Genomic DNA, 21,803 nt, shown 5'->3' with positions numbered 1-21,803 from the left:
GGGTTTCCCCCCTCAGGCAGTTTAAAAGCTGCTCTGCCACCTTTTTAATTTTAAGTGCCAGCAGTCTGGTTCCATTCTGGTTCAAGTGGAGCCCTCTTAACAGAGTTCAAGAGGACAGAGCTCTAAAATTCAACACTAGGGAAGAATGCATGGACTGACTCCATTAAAAAGGTTTGCGGCTTTGGTGTTGTGTGATTTCCTTTGTGAGGGCCCATTCATTCACACATGAGAGACATGGCTTGCTCTTGCAGTCATCTAGTGGGGAACATAAATGGATGAACTAGTCTTTGGGTGGTGGGCTTCAGGACCTATTCTGCCACATGGCAGTGCAGCCTGTTGGACTTTTAAACCTGTAAAGTTTCTCATCCTTTATGTGAGGACCCTTTAACTGAGCCCAAGGATGAGGAACCTGTGACCCTCCAGACATTTCTGGACCCACAACTCCCATCATCCACGATCACTGGCCCTGCTGGCTGGAGCTGATGGGAGCTGTATTCCAACAGCCTCTGGATGGCCACAGCTTCCCATCCCCTGGTACAAGCTTTTCTGGGTGCAGTGTCCACTTCATCATGTGAATGAAGTTACTACTCTCAACAGGCAACCAGTACTACATATTTTCTATACACGGGTGCAGGCAGGAAAAAACAGTGGGGTCAAATGGGAAAGCTTTAAGGTCAGAATCCTAAGCCCATTTACTAAGGGGTAAGACTCAATGGACTTATGTGAGTTCATCTGTAGCAGGGATAGGGGAACCTGTGGCCCTCCAGATGCTAATGGACTCCAACTCCCATCATCCCTGACTATTGGCTGCACTGCCTGAGGCTGATGGGAGCTGGAGTCCCACAATATCTGGAGAGTCACAGCTGACCCTATCAATTGTTCAATGAGGACTGAAGTCAGGAGAAAGCTGGAATAGAGTTTTGATTATTACCAACGCTCTGTCCTTGAAGACAATGGGAAGATTAGCTTTTGGGGTCCTTGCCTTCTGCTTCACTGAGGCACACTCTCTTCACACACACACCCTTTCAGAGGGGCCCACCTTCAGCATGGTGGAGGCGGTTCGCACAGTACATTTTAAAAGATAATTGCTGGGCTGTCTCCGGCAAACTATTGTTCAGGGAAGAGACAAAACCATGTGACTTCCCTTCCCTCAGCAGAACAAAGAGTACGTCTTTTTCCTTTTCCCACCCCTCCTTTTATCTGGGCTATGAAAGGTCCTAGGTTTGAGAAAAGCAAAAGCTCAAACATCCTCCCCAGCAGAGACTCAGGGAGACTAGAATATCAAACACTGAAAAGACAGAGCCAGTCACCTTCTGTTGTTGCAGAGGTAATATTCTTAAAAACATACTGTCAGGGCCGGTCAAGGCCAAGGGTGGGGAAGGCAGTGGCAAAGCATCTGCTTTGCACGCAGAAGGTCCCAGGTTCAATCTACGGCATATTGGTAGGCCTGGAAGGGACACCTGCCTGAAGTGCTGGACAGCTGCTGCTCATCAGTGTACAGGATACTGAGGTGAACGGACAGATGGTCTGACTCCATATCAGGCAGCTTCCTATGTTCCTGAGGTGGGGGAGGGGAGCATTCTTCAATCCAGGTTCACCTAAAGATGCCATCAAAGTTCTCCCAAGTCAGGCTCAGAAACAAACTTCAAGGTCTCTTCAGAACAAGCCTCAAGATTCAAATTCTCCAGCTTCTTCCCCCCTCCCTATATTGTCCCTTATCCCTAAAACTCTCTCCCTCCCAGCCCTTTATGTCACCATTCACCCTCCTACTCTTCTCCTTAATGACACAGATAGGAAATGCCTCCCAAAGGGTAGCTGTCTTCTGCTCCAGATCCTTTCTGTCCAGAGAATATTGCTTTACTCGACTCAAGGGGACTCCCTCTTGGGGCATCCCTCGCAGCCCCACATTATAGGAGCTGAAGGCTGCAGAACAAAGCAACTTCTCCTTATATTAAAAACATAGACAATTTCTTTGAGGGAATGGAGGTAATGTCAGGTAGCATCTTCTGAAGCAACTGCTCCCACTTAGAGCGGGTGAGAACAATCCGGCCAGCTTTCTTACAGTGCTCTGTCCAAGGTCCTGACAAATTCTGCTTTGTCTAAAGCTGCATGCACTCTATCCTGCTATGGATTTACCTTACCTGATGTGACTCTGCCTGCTGTGCCTTTAGTGGTGGTCACTCTGCCTGCTGTGACCTGATATTAGCAGATGTAACTCTGCCTCATCGTTGTTAGTAGCTGCCAGTGTTGGACACTGTGAACTCAGAATGTGGCCAGAACAGGACTGTGCCTCTCAGTACTACTGGTGTATAAAGGCTTTGTTAGCATGGCTGGTCTCCTTGCAGTTCCACTCTTTCACCAGAGTTGGGAATACTCATCATCAGCCCTCAAGCCACCAACTTCACAGACCTCCTGTGGGTTCGATTCCCCATACGAGCTATAATGTGAACAGTATGGATGTTTTGAGTTATTTGGTACATTAACTTTTTTTTTAAAAAAAAATGCTTATGTCCAGAGATGAAATATGTGCTTAGCATCACTTTGGAAAAGCACCTCGTGACTCATAGTCATTGGGAGTGATAAGGCAAGGGCACCCTTTTGCATTCTTGGTAAGGACGTAAGAAGAGTCCTGCTGGATCAGAACAGAGGATTTAGTCCAGATCCTGTTTCCCACCCTGGCCAACCAGATGCCTCTAGGAAGCCCACAAACAGGACATGAGTGCAATAGCACTGTCCCACTCATGATCCCCAGCAACTGGTATTAAAATACGCTTCCACTGATACTGGAGGCAATATAGCCATCATGACTATTAACCACTGACAGTCTTATCCTCCATGAATCTAAGTTCCTAACTTGCAGTAGCGAATTCTGTAGTTTGACTATAGGCTGCACTTGATATTGTGTGTCCTGAATCTTCCACCATTCAGCTTCATTGGATGTCCCTGGATTCTAGTATGAAGAGAGAGGGAGAAAAACATTTCTTTATCCACTTTTATCAAACCCTGCATAATTTTATAAACCTCTATTATATCCCCCCTAATGTACATCCCCCCCAACTAAGGATCCCCAAATACTGTAACCTTTCCTTAGAGTGGAATTGTTTCAACCCCTTGACCATTGTGGTTGCTCTTACCTATGCTTTCCCCAGCTCTGCAACATCCCCTTTGAGGTGCAGTGGTCACCACTGGCTACCTATTAGCTACTGGGCTAAGTTCAACATTCTGGTTTTGGGGTACAAAACACTATGCAGCTTAAGACCAGGATACCTGAAAGACTGTCTTACCCCTTAAATACCCATTAGATCACTACGTTCTGCAGGTGAGGGCCTCCTGCAGATACCATCTTATCAGGAGGTCCATTCCTCAAAACATAGGAAGTGGACCTTTAGCATTGTGGCACTGACACTTTGGAATCCCCTCCCCTTAAACATTAGACAGGTACCATTCTGTTATCTTTTCGGCACCTACTGAAGACCTTCCTCGTTCAACAAGCCTTTTAAGTTGAGACCTTATCCCAGTCTGCATCTGTGTTGGAATTGCTTGTAAAGATGTTTTTAAAGTTTTTTTTTAAAAAAGATTTGTTTTAATATGTTTTAAAAATAGTTTGTTTAAATATATTTTAAAGTCTGTTTTATGATGTTTTAGAGCGTTTTTGTTTGCTGCCCTGGGCTCCTATTGGGAGGAAGGGAGGGATATAAATTTAATACATACATACACACATTCTCTCTCTCTCTCTCTCTTTCACACACACACACACACACACACACACACACACACACACACACACACACACACACACACACACACACACACACACACACACACACACACACACACAGAGTATTCCAAGTGTAGTCACACCATAAATTTTTATGAAGACATAAAAAACTGGTATTTTTCTTTTTGATCTCTTTCCTAGTGATAGCAAGGAATTTAACTTTTTCACAGTAGTGACACTGGGTTGGTGCTTGCACTGAGCCATCCATGATGACTCCACAAACGCTTTCCTACTCAGTTACTGCTAGCTCAGACCTCATCAGAATATATGTAAAGTTAGGAGGGATATTTTTGCCCCAACATGCATCACTTTGCACAAAAAACAGTCAAAGAGTCTTGGGGCACCTAAAAGACTAACAAATTTATCATGGCATATGCTTTCATGGACTCAAGCCCACTTTGTCAGAGGCACGCGGTGAAATCTTAGTTGGCAGATACAAAAAAAAGAGAAACTTGTAAGGTGGGAGTTGAATGGCAATGAGATGCAAAAAATTCCTGTCAGTGATAATTAGAACGTAAATAAATGTTAAATAGGCACACGTTTTAACTTTTTACAGTAGCAGATTGGTGATAATTGCTGAGATGATTGCATTAACACCTGCAGAGGGCCAGACAATCATTCACAAGAAACAGTCATAGTACAGATATCAGGAATACACACAGGAAGCTGCCTTATACTGAGTCAGACCCTTTATCCATCAAGCTCAATATAGTCTACACTGACTGGCAGTGGTGGTTGGCACCCATTAAGACTGGTGAGGCAGAAGGCAGAGAGGTCAACCATAGATGAGAGCCAGGGCCAATGACATGCAGAGCCAACTCATTCTAGTTTTGCCCCCATCCTCTTCTCTGTAAAGTTCTACAGTGGCAATATTGAAATTAAGGCAGAGGAAGCTGATAGGCAGTGTCACCCTTTGGACCGGTTGAAAGTAAGAAGGCAAGCAGGCTGGGGCTGCCTGAGGTTAGACTGAGGTTGGTGGGACACTGTTGCCTTAATGAACCAGCTTCCACTGCAGACTGGCAGCAGCTCTTGAGGGTTTCAGGCAGGGTACTAAGGTACAAATGGAATTGTGTAACTAACAGGCTTGCCAACATTCCCGAACAGTTGGAAAGCTGAAAGCTGCTGCACATATATTTCAACACACTCTGGTTTAAAAGACTGGAAGTGGGATATTTCTCCCTTCCTTTTTATCCTCAAAACGTATGCTATGAAACGTGCCATACAATAGCTACCAGAAGGCAGTAAGTCAAAGCACAAGTGGTCAGGGTTCCAAAAGATGTTAAATTGGCGGCTGGGAAATATGGTGTAGCAACCAGGAACCAAAGTGTGAAAATGGGACATCACATAGGCCTGGGTCTTGCCCCTTCATGTGCTTTAACAGATTTGAAAACTGACCTTCTCAGTCAAGCTGAGCTTTCATAAATTGAAGAACAGGTACTGCTCTCTCTCTCTCTTTCTCTCTTTAGGCCGCTGATGTGAACTTCGGTTGGGGTGGGAGAAATGTTCAGTGGCAAACAGGGACATATCTATGCTTTCAGAACGCAGGTTGCATATTTAGAAATGTGTATTTACAGAAGTACTGATTTATGCATGAGGGAGTTAAGTTAGGAGTGGACTTGAGCATCTAACCAATGGGGAAACTGGTGCCATATTTGTTTGTTTCCTTCTTTGTTTGTACAGGCACCGCCAGCATGACACATTTCCGCAGCTAACAGCTTTCAAACTGCAGCTGCATTCAGGGTGGAGTCATAAGGAGTGTGACAAACAATGCAAAACAGAGGGAGCACTCTCTCCTTTGAAGCTGGAGGGACCTGAAGAAAGAAATGGCATTGAAATTGGGAATGTGTTCCTCTTCCCATGTTTAGACGCTCTGAATTTTCTCTTCAGCCTGATGCCCTTCTCCACAGGGCTTCCCTTTCTGATGCAGCCAGCCATTCTGCAACTTAGCAGGAGAAGAAAGTGCAAGGCCCTTCCAATTCACCTGTCTGGCCCAGCCACCACTTGGCTCCTCCCCCTTGGTATTCTATCAGTGAATAGCCATTCTGAGTCCTACCAGAGGGAAAGGGTGAGATCAGAGGCTCTTCCCATTCTCCTGCCTGAGCTGATACCACCTGCCCCTTTCATCAGCCACCAGCCAACTATTCAAGAGATGGAGAGCGAAAGGGTGCAGGAGAGAGAGCAAAACTCCTTTCTTTGGTCTGTTTTGATCCATTTATAGTTTTACATTCGTTTTCATTTAAAAGCGTTTATAAATCACTTAATATTTTTAAAATCTGTAAGCGGTGCAGGACATGAAGACAACATAAAATCAGTAAAATAGTGGTATAAAAGTATATAAAAACAGGATTTCAGGGAATTCAAACAGCTAAAGAGAAGCCCCAGTCTTATGGGTCAGGGACAGCCTGGGCTATTCTGTCAGGTTGGGGTTGACTGTTGAAAAAGAAAAGTTGGATATAAATAAAATGAATTCATCACCAATAAATAAAGGACCATCTATACCACCACCAGATCACACCATTTTTCTCAAAAGATAATTAAGGCCAAAATCCTGTACCTACTTCCCTTGGAGTATGTCCCACTGAATTCAATGGAAATTACATTTTGAGTAGACACTGACAGGTAAGTGTCGGCTTGCTCTGGAATTTGACTAACAATTGCCACCAGCTGGTCCTGTGCTCCTGCAGAAACCTATCTTGCTTTAACGATTACAGGTATGAACCCAAGTGTAGTAGCTACTCCAGAAAATAATAATAATAATAATAATAATAATAATAATAATAATAATAATAATAATAATAAAAAAACTAATTTAGAGAAAAGGATGAGATCGTTCAAACTTGCCCCAAATCGCCGGCACCTATTAGAATCCCAACTTCACTCGTTTTATGTTATACAGTTATATTAAAAATTGAGCGGGGTGGGGTGGGGTGGAGGAGCAGTATCCTGAATGTATATGGCAGCATAATACTGGTCAGTTGCCCTGGAGAGGGTGTTGCGCGCACGGCGTGGTTGAAGCATGGCAGGCAGACGGGTTCTGTTCGTCGTTCTGGTCTGTGTTCAGCGCGTCGTTGGCTTTGTGATGTAAGCTGAGCGCCCAATAGAGCTGATTAAAGCGAGGCGTACGTTAAAATAACGAAAGAAATCATAACTCTTCATGCCTTCCTCTGGGTCGAGTGGAAATTTTAATCCGCTCTAGCGATCGCAGATAAAAGGTCTACAAGTAGGTGATCGTGATTTTCGATTCGTTTAACGCCGAGTGAGATCTAGTATATGCGTGGCCCCTTGTTCCCGAGGTTATCAAAATGAATTAAAAAGGGGCCATTTAGGCAGGGCATACGCCCTGGGAGTTTAAGTGCTCTTCCAAAGCCTCGAAGCAAAGACTCCCGGCGGGATCCCTAGTATAGTGTTTCCCTAGTATAGTAGCCTGGGAAAGGGGCTCCCCTCCGCCCCCCTAAGCGCTCGGTATTGGCAGGCGATCGGCTTGAGAGGACCAATGAGATGAGCGGGTCGGGGAACCCCCCCTCCCTCTCTTTTTGCCCTCCTAGGTGGGACCCTACCGCTCTTCCCTCCTTCGCCTGCCGGCTGGAAGAGATGATGCTGGGGCCGTGGGAGCGCACGGGGAGCGCTGCCTGTTTGGCCCAGCGCTAGGCGGAGCCTGCCTGCCTTTTGCCGGCCCTTGGGCCCCCCTGCAGCAGCGGCAGCAGCAGAGGGCGGCCACCGCCTTTTCCTTGCCTTCGCCCTGCCCGGTGGAGAGGAAGGGAGGCCACCGGGCGCCGTCGGTCCCTCTGTTTGCCTGGCCGTCTATCCTCCCGCCTGGAGCGCGCTGGAGTCTGGCGACAGCGGCGCCTCTTCCTTTTTGGCGCGGGAATGCGGAGGAGCCGCTGAGCGGGCGGAGGAGAGGCGGGGGGAGCCGGCTGGCTGACGCCCGCCCGAGACTCAGCTGGGCTAGGCTTGGTGCCTGCACGATGCGCTTCCTCGCTGACCTGCTCCTGCTGTTGATCGCCGTCTCTCGGGCAGCTCAGGTAAGTGCCCGTTGCGCCCAAGGGGAGTGACGGGGACCTCCCTTCTGCCCTCTCGCTTTGAGGCAGGTTGCACATGGAGCCTGCTGCTTTGCCCAGAAGGGATGGGTGGGACGCCAGTTGAGGCAGCAAGAGAGGAGTTGGCGCCTTCTTTCCAAGCGAGGGTCGGGTGGTGATGGTGGAGTAACCCCCTGCTCCGAGTTGGAAAGAGTGCCGGCCAGGGGTCAAGGGGCGGAGCCTCTCTCTCTCTCTCTGGATTATTTGACCACATCGCCGCAAAACAACAACATCCCAGTATTAATTTACTCGTTGGATTAACCCCTAGCTTTTAGTGCACAATACTATCCATTTTAGATGTATCGATTTCTCCCGTTGTCTCTCCCCAATCCCTCAGTCCACGCCCACCTTCCCATCTCTCAATGCCGGACACTTTTCTCCCTCTGCCCCTTCACAACCCATGCTGTGAGTTTCATTTTATTTTATTTTACTACCGCTGTCTTCTTTGGGATACACTTCCCAAAAATCCGGTCTAGGGTCAGTTTGATTTTATCTGAAAAGTTATCCTCTTGTTTCTTGAAACACAATGAAAGGCAGGACAGTTTTTCTCTCTAATTTCCTCGTTTCTTCACCCCCTCCCCAGAAGACCCCCACCCGTATTTAAGATGGTAACTGGAAAAGTGGTGTTGATTTGGGAGGCCTTGAAGCCTTTACCAGTTTCATACACGTTGACACCAACGCAACTTTGACAGGTTGTTCCAGGTTGCCAACATAAATAAATAAATCAATTTGAAAGTGGGTGGAGCCAAAATGCCAGAAGCAAGCTATTTGGGAGGTCACATGTTTTAAGATTTTATGAGAGTTGTGCAGCGCACTGATTCACAATGGCTGAGAATGCTGATTGACATTTCTCTTGACATTTGTGTAAGTTGGTTCTTTCAATGGGACAGTCCTGCTATGATGAACAGCAGTGCATGTAAGGCACACAGTGAAGACTGGCCCATGAGGGCAAATGAGGCACTCTCCCACCAAGTGCAGTCAGCCCTGAGCCTGTTCCCACTTGCCTACCTCCTTACTTAGAACCAGTCAGGGAGTGGCCATGCCTGTCAGCTTCTTCCTCCTTAGCCTCAGTGTTGCCCACTTTAGAACTCAGGAGGGAGGAGGATGGGGACAAACAAAGAATGAGTTGGCTCTGCCTGTCCTTGCTCTGCCTCCGCCTCCTGTTGGCCTCTCTGCTTTCCAAGCTGCTGGTTCCAAAGGGCATCAGCCACCACTGGGGGCATGTCTACACCAGTGGGTTTTCAAGTGGTGATCCAGGGCATCCTGGCATTCCTTAGAAATGTATCATGATGGATTCCTCAAAGAGAGAATCAGGAACAGCAGGCAAGGTTCCTGCAAGAGATTCTCTCCCTGCAATGAGAAGATGCAGGGGATATTGGGTGTGTTCTAAGACAGAAGTAAACATTTGCAGCAGACTGGCAAGCATTCCTAATTCCCACTTGTTTAACAAAAGCAACAACAATGCTCCCTGCCCTCCAAAAGATTAGATTGAAGGAAGGAAAGAGAGTGTAGGCTATGAACTCCATTCTGGTACTGAAAACACATTCCTGGGCTGATCATGTGCTCAGAGCTGCCGATGTGGTCCTAAGTTCTAAGTGTTGATCTGGCCCCACCCAAGCCATTATTTTGGTGGTCTGGTTCACTGTTCTTCAACCTTGAGTCCCCAGATGTTCTTTGATTGCAACTCCCACCATCCTTGGCCATTGGCTAAACTGGCTGGGATAAATGGGAGTTGTAGTCTGACAACATCTGGGGACCCAAGGCTGAAGAACAGTGGTCTAGTTGATGGACTCGGGGTTCTAGTAAAAAAGCAACAAAAAAGTCAAATCTGCATGCCTGAAGTCTGTCCACCCTTGTTCAAGGCCATGCTTTTGGATCACATGGTCAATGGGGAGGGCACAAGAGGCCTGTCCAGTGCCCCTCTTGAAGTGAGTGTACTTGAGAATATGCTCCTGCATCTTTTTTTTTTTAATGGCAGGGTTCTCACATATTTTCCTGCCTGATGGCTTTTGCTCAGACACTCTGCATTTCATTTAGTGAACATGGTGATGTGGAAAGTGTTCCCTGAAGGTAGAATGCAGCAGGCACTGCTCCAGAAGTAAAGGCCTGGTATCGCCAGGTGAATCCAAGTCCCTGCAACATGGCCCCACATAAGGCATTAGCAGGCTGGCATTCACTCTGGGCCTAAAAGATTTGCTTTAAGGGTGACTGATACCATGTAGGTGTTGTAAGAGGAGAACCAGGACTCAAACTGGAGTGGAAGTCATGCCCCATTGGGTTGTAATTGCTGCATCCCACTGCACAGTCCTACATGTCAGAAGGTTGGCTGAGGTTCTTCTGTGATGTATATCTCTACATATGCTTAGAAGCATACCATTACTGCTTCATATTCCAAAGGTGTACTGGGCCATTAGAAACTCATTCTGAGGCTAAGCCCTGACTAACGCTGGCTCAAATGAAGAACCCCCCCCCCAATGATTAAATTAACCGGGACCATTGTCAAGGATGGTGATGAAATCATGGTCAGCGTGTATTTTCTGGGATACTCAGGATACTTTAAAGTAAACTAGACTGGACCAAGATGTGGCAAAGGGTCCATAAGGGAATCTATTTTCTGTTGCTCCATCCACTAAAACCAGGCCATCCCTAGCTCCAGATTTGAAAGGTGGGATCAAATAGCTGGTGTTATGTGTCCTGGTTTGGCCTTCTGTGCTTCAGGGATGAGGAAGCTGTGGTCCTCAGGATGTTGTGGGACTACAAATCCCATCATCCCTGACCACCGGCCATGTTGGCCGGGGCTGATGGGAGTTGGCACCCAGCAATATCCACAGTCACTGGCTCTTCATCACTGCATTGGTAATCCCTCAGTGTTGAACAGAGCCTTAGTTAGCATTGACTTTTCATGCAGAGGCCACAATATTCATAAAATAAATGTAAGCAGAAGCCTTATCTTCAGCTGAGCATGTGCCAAAGAGCTGGGCCCATTGACTCACTTCCATGTGAACTGAGGTGCAGACAAAAGGGTCTGTAACACCTCCAGTGTGGACAACAACAGAGCCACTGCTGAAGCTCTTCCCTCTAAGCATCCCAGCTGCCCTCATCTATTTGTCTGTGTCTTGGCTTCTCCATGGGACTGCTTATGTGAGCAGCTATAGTAAGTAAGGGAAGGACTTTGGCACAACCCTTTCTGCTGTTCACACTGAAGAAGAGCAGGTTAAAAATCTCACTGTCTTTGTGTCAACTTAAGGCATGGATGGGGAAGCTGTGGCCCTCCAGATGCTGTCAGACTACAACTCTCATCAGCCACAGCCAGTCTGGCCAATGGTCAAGGAGGAGGATGGGAGTTGCGGTCCAACAACACCTGGAAGTCCACAATGTCCCCAGCTCTGGTAAGAGAAAGTGGCTGAAGTGCATAACTATGTGTGCCCTTGGGATCATGGACCATTTTGGGAGCCAGACTTAAAGGCTAGAGGCTGGGTTTGGCCCTATCTCTATCCCAGGATCAAGGGACAGTACCTAGGGAAAAAAAGTCAGGATTTTACTTGATGCCTGCATTCAGCAGGAAAATCCAGGTATGGACTTTGTTTCCCAAGATGTGGAAAATATGAAGACTTCTAGAAGATGTAACAAGTTGGGGTAACTCATCCCTCTCAGTGCTGCTGGAAAAGGGTTTGAGGAAGGTCAAGTCCAAGACAGAAAAGCGGAATAGAGTTATAGCAGTGAGACTGAAAAATAACAAGGGCAATCATGTACTCAGTCCACTGGCAATAAGGAAATATCCCTAAATATTGAATTGTTTTTATACTAAAATGCTGCATGTTTGATAGTTTCCAAGAAGGATGTCATGATCGCAGGGTTGTCAATATTCTGCATATCCAGAGAAGTGCAGAAAAGTCACTGTCAGTGGAATCTTATTGATATCTACCTCATAAGGAGGTCTAATTGAGTTCAACTGGACTTTTTTCTTGATAAGTGTATAAAGGATGGGTAGCCTAAATGTTGTAATGAGTGCAGAAGCCAGTTTCCTCAGAAGATCAGCTGAGAAAACAACCACTGTTTAACCTTTATGCATTGCAGAACTTTGTGCATGCTACACTAAAATTTCTAAAATCTTGCTCTAGGAAAACTGATTCATTCTGCAGTGTAATAGTGAACTGAGCACATCTTTCCTTTTCTCCTTTCTTGAGAATGTATTCTTTTATATTTGACCACTGTATGTATGTGTCTCTGTGTTTTGCTGCTCACAAAAGAGGTGAAAATCCCCCAAATTTTATTGAGCTACCTTTCTGGCTACTGACATTCAGTAGGCATTCACTTACACCTTGCAAATTAGAATATATACTCATCCATAAGGACTAGAAACTTGTTATCTCTTAAGAAAAACAGATTCCCAGGAAGCGCCCATTACCAGTTCCAGCAGGTTTTCTGCACTCCCACACAATTATGGCATACATGCAGCCTTGCCCTTGTAGTCTTGAAGATGTTCATAAAAGACTGTGGGCAACATCCTGTGTGCAGAATTGCCACCTTTGGAAGCTTTCAAAGAAAGAATTGACAAGAGTCTGTGTGGCATGGTTTTTGTTGTTGTTATGTGCCTCCAAGTTGACTGTGACTTATGGCGACCCTATGAATCAGCGACCTCCAAGAGTCTCTGTCACAAACCACCCTGTTCAGATCTTGTAAGTTCAGGTCTGTGGCTTCCTTTATGGAATCAATCCATCTCTTGTTTGGCCTTCCTCTTTTTCTACTCCCTGCTGTTTTCCCAGCATTATTGTCTTTTCTAGTGAATCATGTTTTCTCATTTATGTGTCCAAAGTATGATAACCTCAGTTTCATCATTTTAGCTTCTAGTGACAGTTCTGGTTTAATTTGTTCTAACACCCAATTATTGGTCTTTTTTGCAGTCCATGGTATCTGCAAAGCTCTCCTCCAACACCACATTTCAAATGAGTTGATTTTTCTGTTGTCCCCTTTTTTCACTGTCCAACCTTAACATCCATACATAGAGATCGGAAATACCACGCTCTGAATGATCCTGACTTTAGTGCTCAGTGATACATCTTTACATTTGAAGACCTTTTCTAGTTCTCTCACAGCTGCCCTACCCAGTCCTAGCCTTCTTCTGATTTCTTGACTATTGTCTCCATTTTGGTTAATGACTGTGCCAAGGTATTGATAATCCTTGACAAGCTCAATGTCCTCATTGTCAACTTTAAAGTTACATTAAATCTTCTGTTGTCATTACCTTAGTCTTTCTGATGTTCAGCTGTAGTCCTGCTTTTGTGCTTTCCTCTTTAACTTTCATCAGCATTTGTTTCAAATCATTACTGGTTTCTGCTAGTAGTATGGTATTGTCTGCATATCTTAAATTATTGATATTTCTCCCTCCAATTTTCGCACCTCCTTCATCTTGGTCCAATCCTGCTTTCCGTATGATATGTTCTGCGTATAGATTAAATAGGGTCATAAAATACACCCCTGTCTCACACCCTTCAGTCAGTTTCTCCATATTCCGTCCTTACAGTAGCCTCTTGTGCAGAGTATAGGTTGCGCATCAGGACAATCAGATGCTGTGGCACCCCCCATTTCTTTTAAAGCATTCCATAGTTTTTCATGATCTATACAGTCAAAGGCTTTGCTGTAGTCTTTAAAGCACAGGGTGATTTTCTTCTGAAATTCCTTGGTCCGTTCCATTATCCAACATATGTTTGAGATATGATCTCTGGTGCCTCTTCCCTTTCTAAATCCAGCTTGGACGTCTGGCATTTCTTGCTCCATGTATGGTAAGAGCCTTTGTTGTAGAATCTTGAGCATTACTTTACTTGCATGGGATATTAAGGCAATAGTTCGATAATTACTGCATTCCCTGGGATCCCCTTTCTTTGATATTGAGATGTATATGGAACGCTTCCAGTCTGTGGGCCATTGTTTAGTTTTCCATATTTCTTGACAGATATTTGTCAAAATTTGGACAGATTCAGTCTCAGTAGCTTGTAGCACGGTTTAGGTATGCAGTATTCTCCTGTTGCTGAGCAGGAAGGCTGGAAAAAGCATCTCTTGTCTCCTACTGTGACAGGGGGTTTGGTCCTGTAGAAGCTGACAGCTGAGATCAAATTCAAGCATGTATACAGTTGTTGACAAAATGTAAAGGAACATATCCAAAGATCTGTTAACATAGAGGAAAGGGCACCCACATCAGGAAAGAACCTAAATCTTTCAGGTTGAGGCCTCTGTTCACTGTGTGTATTGTTAGCCTTGCCTATAGCACAAAGTCCTGTCCTCCCCTTATTTAGGGAGGAGGGTGGGCAGTCAAAACAAATGGTGCTGGTAGACTTTTTTTTTTTAAATGCAATAATGAGTTCTAGAAACTTGCTCTTAAAAACAAACTTGTCATTCATATAGTAGGAATGAGTTGTGTAGGTGCATGAGTGAGTGAAGGAGAGAGAAAAGGGATTAAGTGCACACTGCCATATTTTATAAATGGAAAAGCAGGCTGAACATTGGATTTCTCTCACTTTTGACCCCTAATCTCAAAATTTGAGTCACCGTTCCAAAATCTACAATGCTTAACCCACTTAAGGATTCATGTTTTAGGTACATGAGAAATGGAATCTTCAATATTTTCATTCCAGACCATCTTCATTCTTGAGAGCCAAAGACCACTGTGTATTCCTGAGATATTTTTAATCCTTTTGATTCCCAAAACATCTTCATTCTTGCAGGTGAATATCCGAACAGCAGAAAGAAAGTCCATGCAACCTTAAGATTGTAGAACCCACAATGCAGTGTGTCTGCAAGCCAAACATTCATGTGCAAAAAAAGAAAACATCAGGGCTGAAGTGTGCAATGGACAATATTGAAAGAACGGCAGTTTAATTTTTAAAAAATGTATTATTATTATTTCCATTTATAGACCGCTTACTATCTAAAAGATCTCAAAGCGATTTACAATAAATACAATAAATGTACAAGGTTTGAATAGGCTGGTGGATTTTCTGTGAACATATCTTAGGTTAAGGAACTGAAAATAGAATTGCAACTATACTTCTACCCTTGAGTGTTACATGTACCAAGTCACAAAGTCAAATGTGTTAGCATCATCCCAGTTCTCTGCCCATTGATAACCAGATTGTTAGTTGCAATGTAGTCTAGTGTATTACCATTGCTGAGTTCTTGGTTCTCTCCCAAGATTACAAAATTAAACAAAAATTAAACAGTTTTAAAAAACCAAAATCAGTTTAAAAAACAGCAGTAGCTGAAGACCTACTTTTAAAAAAGCACTGACTAAAATTTGGTCCTCTCCTCTCTGTAATGCATATCTGAAGTAAACCGCAGGCATGGTAGGGGATTTAACAAGATGGTAAATAACAGGCTGGAATACAATAAAAGCATGAAAGTTAGGCAACATATAATGTAAGGGCTGCCAACCTTTTTAGTCCCGTGGACCCATTTGGATATTTGAGCAAGTGCCATGGCACTCTCAGGTCACTTCTCTCCCACAGAGAAAGAGAAAGTGCATACATGCAAACTCCCCCCCCCCAAGAGATCTGGATAAAAGTCAGATCTAGTAGAATGAATCTAAGCCTTGAAAAGCACATAGAGTTGAAAGAGGAAGTGGAAAACAACATCACTCTTCCAACTTCCTCCTTCAGCTCTCTGTACTTTTCAACGGAGAAAAAGGTCACCACCCTCACCACCTCATGACCAAAGGGGCAGTGAGTCAGGAGGAGGCAAAAGTTCAAGGTCTTTGTGGAAACCAGAGAAAACCTCAAAGGCATCATTATTGCACCCATAGGCACCACATTGGTGACACCTGATCTAATACCAGTTGAAAATGTGACAGAAGCTATTTGAGGTATAAGACTTGCACAGTTTCAATACCTTCAGGCAAGGGGGGCTGTATAATCTTTGCTTAGAAAATACAGAGGTATAAGGGGAAGAATATGTGTGAAACGCTGATCATGTCGAAAGGCTGCAAAGGCCTCATAGACAAAGCATACAATTTAATATCAAAACTTAGGAACAATTCAGAGACTCATGAGGAACTGGGCAAGAGAACTAGAGCAAGAATTAAATATCAGAGAACAGCAATGCATATGGAATAAAATACTATCAAGACTAATAGCAATAGAACTAAAAGGAAGTTTTTTAAAGATTGAGTACCAATGGCAGGTAGTACCGTACAGATTAAGTAAGATTTATTTGTCAGTACAAAACAAAGGTGTAAAGCAGAGCCAGCAGATATATATTTTTTGCATTTAGTTTGGAATTGCCCCATAATTCATACTTTCTGGATTACAGTTTAAAGTTTGATGAGGTTATTCATTACCGCTCAGCCCCCAAATTTTATTACTGGGTTATCTAAATGATTTAATTCTGGATGATGATTTGGAAATGGTTATTAATCTTCTCATTTCTACTAGGATACGTATAGCGGCTAACAGAGAAAAAAACGCACAGCTCCATTGTTATCAGACTACACGATCTGAAGAGAAACCAGAGTTATCAGACTCATTTAACAAAACATAGCTGTTTTATCTAAACCAACACAATTCAGAATATAGAAGGATCAACAATCAAATGAATTTGTAGAAAGATGGAGTTTATTATGATGCTTTGGAATGATAAATTCCAGGACAACACTCAGTCATTTATTTCTTTTGCTTCATTGTAATTGTCTATTCTTATGATAATTATCTTAAATTAACTAGTCTGAAAATGGCAAATTGGTGGTGATGATAATAATATAAAAATCAATTTTTCCCTCTTTTAAGTTCAATCAGATTCATTGTTATAAAAAGAAAAGAAAATGACTAAAAACAACCTGCTAGAGAAAATATGCTGTAGCTTGAGTGTTGAGTGAGGCCAGAGGCCCACATACATGATCACCAAGTCACCAGAGGTGACCATAAATTAAATCCCAGCAATCTCTAGAACCAGCACAACAGCAAAGCGTCCTTCTGTGTCCCTCCCTCATCTAGCAATAAAGCTGCTCTGGTTCAATTCCACCAAACTCCTGTTGGCCTTAGGTTCTGGAAACAAGGACAGAACAAGCACCCATTAAGAGTTTCCAACTGATCGGTCAATTGGTATGTGGGCATGTTGGGTGTATTCGCTGGTGCTGTTATCTGGGGAGGGGGTAACCATGACCCTGGAAGTGTTGGGGATAGCAGACCTTTGAGGGAAAGCAAACAGAGAGGAGATACACATAAGCAGAGGGACAAAGACACATCACATGTGCAGAGTAACACTTTTAGAAGGGTAGAAGATATAGTTGTTTTGCAGGTCAACATGCAGAGCTTGGAAAAGTTACTTTTTTGAATTACAACTCCCATCAGCCCCAGCCAGCATGGCCACTGGATTGGGCTGTTGGGAGTTGTAATTCAAAAAAGTAACTTTTCCAAGCTCTGCCAGTGCTTTCACACACAAATTTGTATATGCATAGAGGCAGCTTGTAGTTGTGTCCAGTGGCACAAGCCTAGAGATAGCAGAATGTGCTGGGATGGGAGTCTGGGCTGCCAGAATGAGGTGAATGCTGAGAGGGGAAGCTCCCGGGTTGAACCCCCATCCCATATAATGTAAGACTCTCTCCTACATTGTGGGCCTCCGTGGAGGGCTTACCTGCTGGCAGAGGTGATGACAAGCAGTGGCACTGTGATCTATGAGGCAGTTTCAAGACACCACCATTTGAATTAGCCATAATGTCCCTGATAGATGATCACTCCCGGGCACTGTGAGAAATTAAAACGGGGGCCTCCAATGTGCAAATACTCTGTTGGGAGCATTGCGGGTCATGTAAAATGGTGGACAGCTCACAGATCCAACCAACCAGTGTGGGGCCCCCAGAGCCAGCTGAAAACCCTGTCAGGACGCTGGCACTAGTAGCCCTGATCTGGAGGCAAGGGAAGAATGCAACTGGCCATTGCTCCGAGTACTTCCAGGAAAAGGTCAGTACTAAGCAGGGGCAACAGTAAACAATTGTTAACTGTATATCTCAGTTACAGTTTGTGGACCCTTGGGGGAAGGCTACTGGACTCCTAGACCTGACTGAAAACCACCTTGGAAAGCCTTACCCTTTAATCCTAGATATGTGTGAGTAGGATGCAATTAGTCAGAGGTTAATACTTTGTTGGAAATCTGCACATGCTCAGAGGCACTCTTATGCATTTCAATTATGAATCCTAGCCTGGTAAACCTCGCCCCATGCCCCCTCAAATCAGCCCAGCATGCTTTGCTTTCCTGAGCTCTGTGCTGATTCATCTCAGAAGAATGAAGCATCTATTCCTTGCAGCTGCAACCAACAGGTGGCAGATGGATTTTGCCCAAGTTCCGGCAAGGACAAAAGAGCCTGCAGTGTTCAGAAGGTCACAATGGGCATGTGACCCTAACTTTAGCTTCCAGAGGCTGTGGTTTTAGTCATGGAGTCCGGCTGTGTCGATGATGTGAAGTGAAGGGGAGTCAAACCACACTTCCTTTCTGTCTTGGCTGGATTTCTGATAGTGAGGAAAACGTGGGCTGTGATTTAGAAAGGAAAAGCAATAGCAGCTTTTGAGGTGGAGGGATGCCTCAGAGCTACCAGGGCAGTGGTAGGGGCATTACGACTGTTAGCGTGTTGCTCATATTTAGATTCATATCCTGCCACTCCAGGTTTCACAGAGCCCACAGCTTGGGTAAAAAGAATCTTATATTATTTCAGCATCAAGTTGTACGGTGTTGAAGCCTTGGAAGAATCGCACTCCAGCAGTCATAGCAAAAGTGGCAGGCTGTTGTCAAGTCTGTAGGGCTGGGGTGGGCAACCTGCGGCCCTCTAGATGTTGTCAGACTGCAACTCCCATCATCCCTGGTCATTGGCCATGCTGGCTGGAGCTGATGGGATCTGGAGGTCAATAACCTCAGGAGGACGACAGGTGTGGAGCAGCTGGGTGGCTTCCTTTAGTGATGAGTTGATCAGACAGGAACTGAAGCAATAGTTTACAACAGGAGGTGGAGTGCTTTTGGTTCTTCATAGGCTCAAGAGAACTTTGGATCAAAGTCCTCTCAGTTCTCTCCTCTGACCAGTAGACTTAGTAGGGAACTGGTGCCTTGTTTCCAATGCTCCTAGCCTGAGCTCAGTGTTATTTCTAATATTTGGGCTTGGTTCGCACATGCATGTACATCACTTGCTTTCTGCACACTTGATTATTGGCTGCTTGCATGGGCTGACCCCACGGAGGAGTGTGGTGTTTGCATAGCATGAAATATGAAAGTTCTGTCTGTGGCATTTTTCTGTGATGGCCCATTCACATGTGCAACTCGGTTATCAAGGGATAAGCGCGTGTGTGAGCCCACTTCTGAATGTAGCTGCTATGCTAGTAACTTTCCCTGCTGTTTTTGTTTTTGTATGTTTGTGTTTGCAATGTACACTTTTCAGGGCCTTTACAGCTGAGGCTCCCTGTTCGTGGAATGCTCTCCCCAGCGAGGTCCATATGGTACCTTCCTTGATGTCTTTTTGCCACCAGCTAAAGACTTATCTTTTTTTCTCCAGGCATTTGATAGAGTGAGATGATGTTGCTTTTGTTATTAGTGTGCTGCTAGGCTTCCTGTGGTTGTTATGGGGGTTAAGAACATAAGAACATAAGAAGAGCCTGCTGGATCAGGCCAGTGGCCCATCTAGTCCAGCATCCTGTTCTCACAGTGCTCAACCAGGTGCCTGGGAGAAGCCTGCAAGCAGGACCTGAGTGCAAGAACACTCTCCCCTCCTGAGGCTTCCGGCAACTTGTTTTCAGAAGCATGCTGCCTCTGACTAGGGTGGCACAGCACAGCCATCATGGCTAGTAGCCATTGATAGCCCCGTCCTCCATGAATTTGTCTAATCTTCTTTTAAAGCCATCCAAGCTGGTGGCCATTACTGCTTCTTGTGGGAGCAAATTCTATAGGTTGTTTTGCTTTATGGTTTTATGTATGTATTTATTTATTAGATTTATTAGTCGCCCATCTGGCTGGTTGTCCAGCCACTCTGGGCGACGTACAGAATAAAAACATACAAATACACTAAAACATTAAAATCTCAACGGTAGTAATAAACCTAACCCACCCCAAAAGCCTGTCTGAAGAGCCAGGCCTTCAAGGCCCGGCAGAAGCTCATCATAGCGGGGGTATGACGGAGATCATTTGGGAGGGAATTCCACAGAGTGGGAGCCACAATAGAAAAATCCTCTCTAGTCCTCACCAGTCTAGCAGTTTTAACTGATGGGATAGAGAAGAGGCCTTTTATAAACATAAAAATAATGTATTCATTTAATCAGAGCTTGGAAAAGTTACTTTTTTTGAACTACAACTCCCATCAGCCCAATCCAGTGGCCATGCTGGCTGGGGCTGATGGGAGTTGTAGTTCAAAAAAGTAACTTTTCCAAGCTCTGCATTTAATAGCCTTACAGGCAAAAAAGGCCTTCCTAAACATGGTTTACAAACCATACACAATACAAATCTGTAAGATCCAACAATAAAATAATTTAACATTTAAAAAATCAATTTTCATCTAAAATGCACAGACCAGTATATCATACAATAACAAAAATCCAGCTAGAAGAAAACATCCAATTTACATTTCAATTAGCCCACAAAACCATGATAATAAAGCAAGTGTTTTAAAGGCCCATTTAAAATTAATGAGGGATGGGTCTTGCCTGATCTCCCTTGGAATCTAACTGTATAAATGGTCAGCCACTGCTGAAAAGGCCCCACTCTATGTACCTGCTAACCATTTTTTTTTAAAAAAAGGCTAGCATCTCAACAGGATCTTAGATTGCATTGATGGGCAGGTTGATACAGATGAGGGTAGTCCTTAAGGTAAGTTGGACCCAAACCATTTAGAGCTTCAAAGACCGGTCATAGGTGGGGTTGCACTCCCTGTGAAGAACCAAGCTTGCAGCTTGGGTGTGCTCTTTGACACAATGCTACTTGGGGAAGCCCAGATGGTGGTGGTGGCCACTTTCTACCAGCTTAGATTTGCAGTTGGTGTACCATTTATGTTTGTGTTGCTTGGAAACCTTTGAGTAACAAATGACTATTATTATTAACAGCAGAAACAACAACAATAACAATAATAATAATAGTGTCCGTTAGTTCGGACAGATAGGCGACTCAAAAATAAAATTTTATTATTATTATTATAATACACAGCAGTAGACGTGCCCTTTTATTTTATTTTAACCTGCCAAGGCTTTACACTTTATAAATATAACCAGCAGATATTAACAGAAAACAGAAGCCACTTAGTTCCTTGTTAGAGCACTGACAATGCACATCAGGTTGGCAGGACTTGCAAGAGGACAAGATGTTTCTAAGGAACAACCAGGTAGCAGTAGCGGCGGTGTTTAAACTGGGAAGGCAAAGTCTTCTGCTTCATTGGACATCAGGCCATGGAAGAAGCTCTGCTTTTTAATCAGGGATCCACAAATTAAGTTTTGGACTTCAGGCTGAAATTGCTTCCCTGAAATTTCCAGCCATAAAATTCTAGCCTGGTTCTCTGTTGCTCCAGAGGGTGCCAGTGGATAGAAATTTCAGGGAGGCAGATTTCAGCTGAATGCTAAGAAATGCTTCCTAATGGTAAGGCGATATTAAACAGTGGAACAGACTGCCTCAAGAAGTGCTGGGATCTCCTTCATTGGAGGTGTTGTAAGTTTCCTGCATTAAATAGAGGGTTGGACAAGATGACCTCTGAAGAACCCCCTCACTCTGATTCTGCTATTAGATGGTAGCCAGTTATTTTTTTGTGGTCACCATCAGCCAAACTCTTCCTTTGAACCTGCAAATTAGTGGGGTAGGCCCTTCTATTTGCCCAGGTTTTGGAGAAAATTGGAAATAGCTCTAGCCACCCCTGTTGATTCTGACTTTTTCTGAAAGCCTGATACAAACTGAGAGGTGAGACTAAACTAAGCTGAAAGGGTGGAGGCAAAATGTCATGTGTG

At 44.4% G+C, this 21,803-nt stretch overlaps 1 protein-coding gene across 4 annotated transcripts in view; it reads left to right on the top strand.

The window, feature by feature from the left end:
- OLFM2 (olfactomedin 2) overlaps nt 1-21,803 on the top strand; it is a 282,766-nt gene that overhangs the window by 31,697 nt on the left and 229,266 nt on the right. The window contains exon 1 of one of the 4 annotated variants that reach the window (XM_061614511.1): nt 7,359-7,800. The exons of the other annotated variants lie outside the window; for them this stretch is intronic. Coding sequence (XP_061470495.1) covers nt 7,744-7,800 — 57 coding nt within the window. The 5' untranslated portion in view covers nt 7,359-7,743. Of the gene's footprint in view, nt 1-7,358; nt 7,801-21,803 lie in introns of those variants that run through there. 4 annotated transcript variants of the gene reach the window in all.

Source organism: Rhineura floridana, chromosome 3, assembly GCF_030035675.1.
Source record: "Rhineura floridana isolate rRhiFlo1 chromosome 3, rRhiFlo1.hap2, whole genome shotgun sequence".
Taxonomy (NCBI): Eukaryota; Metazoa; Chordata; class Lepidosauria; order Squamata; family Rhineuridae; genus Rhineura; species Rhineura floridana.
Note: the sequence above shows the minus strand (reverse complement) of the source record. Positions and strands in the feature narration are given on the sequence as shown.